Here is a 10,331-nt window from a genome sequence, read left to right on the forward strand (position 1 = left end):
AATTGTTTAACAGTTTCAGCTAGCATCAAAATTTGTCAAATCATTAACATCATACTGAAGATCATCAGATGAGAAACTTGGATCAGGCATATATCCTTCATTCCTCATCCCCAACAATAGCTTTTCCAAAATGTCTTGAATCTTACCTAATTCGGACTGCGTAGCATGGAACATATACATTCTAGAATCTACCTCAATCCAGCTACTTCCAGGTCTCTTTGGCAGACGCTTCTCTTTTATCATTGTTCTGACCTTCAGGGCATCTTTCCATCTTCCTGTGGAAGAATATATATTGGATAACAGAGCATAATGGCCTGAATCTTTCTGATTTTTCTCTAGAATATGCTTCTCTAAACACTCAGCCAGGTCAACCCTATTATGAACTCTGCAGGCACCAAGCAAACTTCCCAAAATGTTCATGTCAGGTTCCGCTGGCATTTTTTTTATGAGATCATATGCATCATCAAGGTGCCCTGCTCTACCAAGAAGGTCCACAATGCACGAGTAATGTTCCATGCCTAGTGGAATATTGTAATCATACATCATAGCATGATACATTGACCAGCCTCTATCAAGAAGACCACAATGACTGCAAGCTGTCAAGAGCGCGATAAATGTGACTTTATTGGGTTTAATTCTTGCCTCCTTCATTTCCTCAAAGAACTGAAAAACATGTTCTCCAAGTCCATAAATCCCATGAGCAGAGATTATTGTGTTGTATGTCACTATATTCCTTTCCTTCACCTGATTGAAAACTCTCACTGCAAGTTCAAGACTCCCACATTTGCAGTACATATCTATTAGAGCATTTCCAACAGAAACTGCTGTTCCTAGACCACTTCTGGTTGCAAAGGCATGAATTTCTTTCCCATATCTCAAAGCTCCAATCTTTGTGCAAATTGGAAGAATGCTGACCAGGGTTATCGAATTTGGTTTGAGATTGAAATCCCATATTTTCTGAAAAATCTGAAATGCTATATCAATCTCACCATTTAAAGAATATCCAACGACTATTGAATTCCATAATGTAATGTCCCTATCTGACATTACTCTAAAAACATGCTCTGCTTTAATCATTAACTTACAATTGGCGTAAAATTCAACCAGTGCAGCTCCAACAACATCATCAGATTCAAACCCTTGTTTTAGGATGTAACCATGCATCTCCTTTCCGTGCTTCAACAGTTTGAGCTTGGACAATACGGGAAGAACAGTTGCAGCAATAACTGCATTCGTTCTTATTTCTGCATCATTCATCATGAGATACAGCTGCAAACTCTCATGGTACTGGCAATTCTGTGAGTACCCAGCAATCAAGGTACTCCAAGAGACTGCATCCTTATTGTCCATGTTAGAAAATAAAGAGTAGGCAAAATGAGTAGCACTGCATTTGCAATACATATCCATCAGAGCATTAGAGACATACAAATCACTGTTAAAACCACACCTTATAGCACATCCGTGAAGGGTCAGTCCCATTTCCATATCTTCCAGTCGGCCGCAAGCTGGAAGAATGGCAGCCATAATTACTGAATCAGGTCTTAGGCCTTCTAATACCATCCTTTTAAATAGAGACAACGCCTCGAGCCACTCTCCACTCTGCACATTCCCACAGATCAGTGCACTCCAGCATGCTAAATCTTTCTCTCTTATTCCTTCAAAAATCTTTCGGGCTTCACTTAGACTGCCACACTTGGCAAACATATCTATCATGGCACATTCAACATAAGCATTGTGTTTCATGTCATATTGACTCTCATTCCACAGAATAAAATCTCGAAGCTTCATACCTTCTTCAAGATCATTCAACTCAGTACAAGCCTTGAAAACAAGTGGGTAAGTGAAATTATCAGGAATCAATCCTTGACTAACCATCAAGTGAAAGAACTCAATTGCTATGGAAAAGCATCCCACGCCAAGAAAGCCTCTCAGGATTGCATTCCATGCAAGATTAGTCCTTTGAGGCAACTTATCAAACACAACCAGTGCATCTTGTAAGAAGCCAAAGGTAGCATAAACATTAACAAGCTGTGAACCAAGGAACTTATCAGCATAGACGGAGTTTAAGAATCCATTGACAATCAAAATAGCATGTAACCTTTGGGCTTCAGAAAGATTCGGCGGTGACTTAAGTTGAGAGGATAGGGAGCTATGCAAAAGAGTTTGATGAGCGAATGACTGTGGCAAAGATGGAACATCTGTGGGAAGAAAGGTTTTGTTAGCTTCAGCAGTGGAAGTACGAGGTGGGTTTTTGCTTGGATTTGGGTTAGAGGAGAGGGTTGACAACAGTCTGGCAATAAAAGGGGATGATGGTCCTGTAGGTAAATGAAGTGCTAGTTTGTGAACCCTGGTTGATTCTTTGGCTATTACCGGCAACATCTTCTTTCCAATTTCGAGGGGGCGACGCATTGTTAAAGTATAGATAGCTAGACAAATCCATTCTCCTATATCTGAAAGAAAACAGGCTTATTCAAAGGTTTTCCTTTGGTCCTGACTACAAACGTGGTCAGATGTCATTACTGGAATATTCTCTCATGCCAATTAGCTTTAAGGATGTCTGGTTCAAAGAGAGAGCGGAGAAGGGAACTATTCGTTATTTGACAGATATTCAAAATTTTTTTTTTTTGAAAATAGACAGATATTCAAATTTCATGCTAAAAGAATGGGGTGAATTTGGAGAAAGTAAGGATGGAAAATAATTGAAATATAAATTTAAAAATGGCAATTAGATAGGGATCTGACATGATATTATCGCTTAATGTTGTTTTGACTGACTATAATTACTCAGATGAAGCACTATATGCTTACATAAACAACAGCTTATTTTGAATTTTTTAGTTATTATAATTAATACTTGCTATTTTCGACATTAACCTTTCCATATATCCATACTAATTTTATTTATTATTTCTTTTGCTGATATTTGAATAGCTCCTCTTCTTTTTCTTTTTTCTTTTTTTTTTTATGAATTTATTTGGATCTTCTTAATGATAAGTAGTATAGAGCCAAGCCATTATCTTAATCCTTATCATGAATAATACATCTCTGTAAACCTTTTGAATTTATTTGGATATGCTTAATAATTAGTATTTTTTTGAATTTATTTGGATAGGTAGTGCGTTTATTTACGGTTAGTATAAAAATAGAGTTAACGATGAAATTATATATTATAGCGATATTATAGTATGAGACAAAAAAAAAAACCAAACGCATCGTATTGAAAATAAACCCCCTCCAAAAGAATCCTTAGTCTAGAGTTAAATTAATCAGACAATCTGAAGTTTTTTTTTGTTAGCTAAAAACATATTTGTTTCGTAATTAGAATATACTACTAGTAACTGGTATTGAACTTATCATACTGCATAATATGTTAAATATAAAAATATAAAAGAATATACACTATATTGTTTTATAATTTAGACTCTATCAAGTACACTTCTTTTTTTTTCTTTTGAAAATGCAAGCGAAGATAATGTGATACTATGTCCTTGTTTGAAGTATGCTAACATTAATTTGCATGTACATGAACATTCAAATCGTGTTGTTTTTTTTTTGGGTTTTACAAAATGGTATTTTTTAGAGAATTTATGCGTTTTAGTCTTCTTCTAGATTTCTTCGTAATAATCAACAACATTTCATGAAATAAAATGACATGGAACACTTTACTCGTCCTGACGTACGGTTACCAGAATACATACAAAACAAAAATCTCGAAGGTTTTTATAATTTCAAAAATTAAAATAATTTTTAAGAATCTTAAAACCAAGTTTAAATCAATTTGAGGCTTCAGGAGCATTTTAAAATCTTTTAAATTCATTTTGTTGGTAAATAAAATTGTCTGAAACCAAAATTGACTTTCAGCAAGCTTAAAACTTACAAAATAATGTAGTGGCCCAAGTTTAAGGGATATGTATCGATACATAGAATCCATGTATTAGGACTTCAGGTAAAGTTATAATACACAGATACACCTGGAACAACAACTATAGGCTTTTGCTATTGACTTGCCTTGTTTTGATACTTATAGTATAGGTACCAAAACCTAGGTCCTTGAAGTTAAAAATTAGTCAAAAGACACTTAAAGTTATATCCAAATACTCCCATATCATTTCAACAAGTCTCCAAACACTATTAAACACATTCTAAACCTATTTATGCTTGAATACATATTATAATCATAGTCAAAATGAAGTGGAACAATTCTTGTTTGTAATACCATAAATATTAGAATTTACAATTCAACTTTACAAATACAACTCAAGCTAAGTCTTTATTTGCATGCCAAGATCCTTAAATGTAACACTCCTCGCCCATCCCGTTGTACAATACAAATAGGAGATGTCACAAGAGCATGTACTTATAAAAAATCTTGAGACTAATTAAAACCTCAAACTTAAATAAATTTTATAAAACAATAAAATCATAAAATCAAGTCTACAAAAATTTGGGAGTACTAGAGACACTTTAAAATATTTTAGAAAAAGCTTGAAAGTGATCGGGGTTGTCTAGGACCTCAAACAAGCCCCCGAAAGTTAAAATAGGCCAAAATAGTGCAATGGCCCAGGTTTGGGGTAGTGATATTGGTACCTTTAGGGAGATGTACCAATACAACTCTTACAAAATACCCATTTCAACCCTCTAGCTCAGTTTTTCCGAAACAATTGAGTAAGGTAAGAATACTTGAACCCCTAGAGCTGAAAATCAGTTCAAAAACACTCAAAAACATTCCCAAACACTACCAAAAGATATCAATAAGTTTCAAATAATTATAACACAAATTGTAGACTCATTAGAGCTCAAAATACAATACATAAAAACATTCAATTTAAATAATGAATCAAAGATTGATTAAAATGTAACATCCTCAAAATAAAAAGGGTTTGGTTCAGTGACGTGTCACGTTAGGAAAATTAGAGAATTTTTAGAAATAGATTAAATAGGAATTTTAAAGTAAAAGTATAGAAAGAAATTAAAGCTAATAGGAAATAGAAATATTTTTGGGATAGGAAAAATTGATTTGAGGTAATGACTAAATTGTAGGAAATGAAAAATAGTGGGGAGCAAGTGTGAAAATTAAAAAAGTTAGGTTAGTAGCATGAGATTGATGGAAAATAAGGAGGGACTAGAGAGGTAATATCACTTAAATGAGATTTGATTCATATATGGAAAATTTTATAGATGATAAGGGATAAAATTGTAATTATAAAAACGAGATATTTTATGATAATGATTAGGGTCATAGTGTAATGATGGAAGAAGGGAGGATTAATTAGCAATTTAGCCATTTTAAATAAAAATCATGAGATTTTTATTTAATGAAGAGTGTAGAAGAAGGAAGAAAACATGAGAAAGTTTTCATCTTTCTTTTCCACAACCCATCATCACTTACCCTTCTCCCAAAACCAAACTTTTGCTTAATCGCCATCTAAGTCCTTTTCATCTATTGTTGAGTCCTTCAAGTTTGTTTCTTCATTTTTCTCTCATGAGTTCTCAATCAAATTAATAGTAGAGTAAAGTAGTTACTTTATCTTCATGAAAAAGTGTTGGAAAAACGGGTTTAGAAAACGTAGCGAAAAATAAATTTAGAGAAAAACTAAAGTTTAAATTTTTTTCCAAAACAAGATCTTGGTTGTGATATCTAAAGTAATAAGCACTCAATCAAAATTGTACCTTTTTTATTCGTCTAGGATTAGCACTTCGTTCGAGTAGTCTTCTCCACTATCCTTAAACTCATGTCTACAAACTACGGGCTCGTTTCGAATCAAAAAAATTTTCACAAAAATTATTAGTGGGGTAATTTTGTAATTTCTCTAAACTTTTGGGTCAAGTTATAAATTAGAAAAATATCTCCAAAAATTTTCTAGAATAAACTCTTTAGAGAATTTTCTCTATATAACTTTCTCTTGAATTCAAGTGTATGTAAATAATGACCTAAGACTCTCTTTATATACGGAGAGTTTAGAGAGTTAAACTATGATTAAACTTAATCACTTTAATATTAAATTTAATCTAATATTTATCAAGATAAATATTAAATCTTATAAAAATAATAGAATGTTTATCTACAAGATAAACATTAAATTTAATTGAATATTAAGATAATCACTTTAATATTAAATTAATAAAATACTATTAAGATAAATATTAAATTTAATTTAATATTAAACTATTAAACTATTATTATTTTTAGAATAATTAATCTAAAATCAAATTCTTTGGTAGAATTTCAGTAGGAATGTAACTCTTCCACTACTCAACCACCGATAATCAACCATTGCCAGCCATCGGGACGTCACCGTCGCAGCCATCGGTGTCGCTGTGTCAGGTGATGCAGGTGCTACACCTTTACTGCACCCCAAGTCGGTTCAACTGCTACCGATTCGATCCAGGTCAATGACGACCTAGTCGGTTCGGTCTAGCCACCGGTTGGACCGTTGGCCTGGTTTCACATACCAGGCTTGATTCGACTAGTTTTTGGGTCTTAGTCTCGGTTTTGGGTTCTCAAGCTTAATGTACGATCTCAAGTCCAATTTTCAAGTTCAATTATCAATTTGGCCAATTGTCTAACTTGAAAATTAACTTCCAAAAAAATCATATTAATTTTAATTGGTTTGACTAATTTAATTTTACTTGATCAAAAATTAAATTTTCTAAAAATCACTTAGATTTTCGAAATAAATTCTTCAAGAAAATTCTTTAATCAAATTCTCTACTTGAATAATTGTTACGACTACCTAATTTAATTCCACAATGAATAAATCGACTCAATTAAATTATTTCCAACGTCGTAAAAATTTTTCTGATTCAAATACAATCCGATCGAGCTTTTGTTGAGCTAACGGAGGGACCAACCGGACATATACAATTAGGCTTTAGTGGTCGCAATTATGTCTAGAAGCATCGTTCTAATAATTTGTAATTACTTACTCATAAAGTCAGTTCACAAGAAGTACCATGATTGAAAACTCCTTATTGTATACTCTTTACGAAAACAATTCATCCAACTACTTTGTCCAATGACCTTGTCATGTGTGCGTTACCCTTAAATGATATCCTTGATTCCTTTGAGTTAAATCCGTTCACTCAATACAATCCTATTTTATCTCATTGTCACCATTGTGTCTTTTTAATAATCAATATGATCACTATCAACAAATTACTGTGATAAATTGCTTGCTCGAGAAGCAACCCGTGGCCACGTATCATATTTATCATCCACACAATACCAACGAGAAGATGTCATTAACTCTTTAATTGAGCTATGAATTCCACTATTGCTAGTAAAGCCATGCCATACACAAGTCATGTACCCAACATATTGGCTATGGACTCGATCATCTTTAGAGTATAAGCCTCCACTTATATCAAAACACATGAGTTGTATACGCATGGTAAGTGACTAACTCAGGATTTAGGTAAATCATACGCAAAGGGTTTTTAAGTAAATTTTCAATTGAGCTTTATCAAAATTTACCCAAGGTATCAAAACCAAGGGTATTGATATCGATACCTAGGCTTTGAAACTTAAAATTTTCAAATGAGAATGTAGTTTTAGTATCGTTTTTGGTGTTGGTATCGATATTGAAGGCTAGGTATCGATACCTTCATCAAAATTTGAAGTTGTTGAGTTCTTGAATGCTATTTTGGTATCGAATTTATGCAGTGGTCTAGATACCTTTTTTTAAAATATTGATACTTTGGCCCTTTTTTGAGTGAAAACAATTTTTAAATCATTTCCAAATGCAATCGATCATCTATTAATGATCCCAGATGTTTATAGTAAAAAAAATTGGGTTAAATAAGTTAATATACTATGGAAAAATGTTTAAATTATACAGTGTCTAGCCAAAACCACTTTGACACCAGATGTAATAATCTTATACCGAGTCTATACAATCGGACCGGGTATAGGAGTGTTACATAAAATGCAATAAGGGATATGAAACACAAGTGAAATTTACATTTTGATTGTAATGACTTGATTTCTAGTGGTTTCGGAACCCCATTTCCATAAACCAAGTTTGTAAATATTAAATAGGAATGTTTATGGAGTTAATATAAAGATATATTGAAATTGAGTTAAGAAATTTAGCTAAAAATGTAATTAATTAAGGCCTAGGAACTAAATTCTAAAAGTCAAATCGCAAAAGAGTTTTAATTAGGAAAAGGCTTGGGACTTAATAACAATTATTCAATGGACTAAAATGGTTAATAAACCAATTTTAAAAAGGTAGTAGTGGATGATGATGGTGGATGTCATTAGATGTAGCTAGTTAAAGATTAATATAAAATTAATTGAGATTAATAATAATTAACTATATAAACAAAAATTTAGTGGATAAAAGTCATCATATTCTCCATTTCTACCGTCTACCATTTCTTAAAGGAAAAAGAAAGATTAAAAACCCTTTAACAGTCAACCATCAATTTCAAGTAAGTCCCTAAGCCATTTTTCTTTGATTTTTTTAGATTTATGATCATAAGAGCTTGATTTAACTAGCCCATGTATCAATTTGTTCAATTTTTAAAATTTTGATAAGTTATCATTATTAAGAAATTGAAGAATTAGACTTGACATTGATGGAAATTAAGCTTAAATTATAAAAATGACTAAATTGTAAAGTTTAATAAGCTTAATTGTTAACTTTGTTGCATAAGGACCAAATTGAATATAATGAAAATTTATTATAAAATTATACTAGTGATTTGCCAAAATTCGGTGTAGTTGATTAAACTAGTTTTCGCACTTTAGAAGCTTGAACACAAACATTTTGGCTAAGTTTTAATTACGTTTTTGCAATTTTAGTTACATATAATAAAATGTACAATTTGAATCTTTTATTGACTTTAGGGGTCGAATAAAGCCTAAGGGTGAGCTAATATACTTTGTGAGAATGCAGGAGACAATTAGAAGTCATGCTAACTCAATATTGGTTGTTGTGTTGCAACACAAAGAGTTGGATGTCGCAACATAGGGAGCAAAATAGAAGAATTTCAAGACTGGCTTCGGTGTCGCGACACAGCTTGAGGATGTCATGTTACACCCCTGAAGACATCTTGAAGATGAAGCATACCACCCTCGATGTTGCGACAAAAGACTTGGTGTGTTGCAACATCACCCCTATACGAGAAATAATTACAAGCTAAGGGCATTTTGGTTCACACAATCAAACATTAAGCATGAGGATGACAGCTGATTTAGGGTTAAGGACGATGACCATTCTAAAGTCTATAAATAGGCTTATTTAATGCATGTGAAAGACAACTTTGATATTGTATAATTTTCTTATTAGATTTAGTCTTTAGTCTTTCTCTTTTCTTATGCTTTGCGTTTATTTCAGTTTTTGTTCTTTGCTTTTTAGAAGAAATCAGATTTGTGAACGTGATCAACTTTATGAGGATTTGACATTCTATTTTAATACAAATCAAGCTTCTTCTAAACTTTATACTCTTGAATTATTATTCATGTCTACTCTTTCTATCAAGTTTATATTGTTTATGAAATCCATGAAGAACTAATCCTCCTGTGGAGGATTGTCGAGTGAAGGTATGATTAATTAACTATTTTGTAGGGTTCTCTTAGCGGATCAGCTATTCAAAAAAGGAAAAATTTAAACCCTAGGCCTGACAACCCTAAGAAGTCATTAAGGTGGGAATTAACCCAAAATTGGAAGGAATTATCCATGAACACTTTAACCCTAAATCGATCTGGACTGTGAGGTAAAGGGATGAGTAGTTCTCATCGACTCGTTATTCTTGTGGATGATTGAAAGATCCTACTGGGGATATTGACTAGTTGATTGAATAAGAAAACCTGAAGCGACAGTTGATTATGATTACCGAAGCAAGCTAATCACCCATGCTTAGATTTGATAAATTTTACTATTTGATTTCTCATTATTTATTTAGTTATTTTCTTTTTCTTTTTTATTATTATTAAGAATCCCCAAAACCCTTCTTTATATTTGATCGTAATATAAATCATCTAAAGTACTAATTAGATCTATTTATGCTTAAGTTATAATTAATTTAGTGCTTGCCTCCCTTGGGTACGATCATCGGAGTACTCATCTACTCTATTGTAACTATATTGCAACCTGACCGTATACTTGCGGACACCGCTTCTTTATATATTTTGTGCAGGATTTTTACTCTGGATGTTGGTACGTTCGGATGTGGTCAATTAGGAGCAGAAAGTATAGAGTCCCTAATGAGTAAATGTGAACTCAAATTTTAATCCAAAGCCATATATAAAAAATTATGCTTGTCCTAGATTTAGGGACTAAATTGAATAAAATAAAAATATACTTAACTATGTATTCAAATGTGAA

The 10,331-nt window shown here is 32.5% G+C and overlaps 1 protein-coding gene across 1 annotated transcript; it reads right to left on the reverse strand.

Moving 5' to 3' along the window:
• Positions 1-15: 15 nt before the first annotated feature.
• On the reverse strand, positions 16-2,693 carry LOC107955838 (pentatricopeptide repeat-containing protein At2g03380, mitochondrial). Its single transcript, XM_016891628.2, has one exon. The coding sequence runs from the start codon at positions 2,407-2,409 to the stop codon at positions 16-18; it is 2,394 nt and encodes a 797-aa protein (XP_016747117.2). The 5' UTR covers positions 2,410-2,693.
• Positions 2,694-10,331: the final 7,638 nt, after the last annotated feature.

The sequence above is a fragment of the Gossypium hirsutum genome, chromosome A07, assembly GCF_007990345.1.
Source record: "Gossypium hirsutum isolate 1008001.06 chromosome A07, Gossypium_hirsutum_v2.1, whole genome shotgun sequence".
Classification (NCBI taxonomy): domain Eukaryota; kingdom Viridiplantae; phylum Streptophyta; class Magnoliopsida; order Malvales; family Malvaceae; genus Gossypium; species Gossypium hirsutum.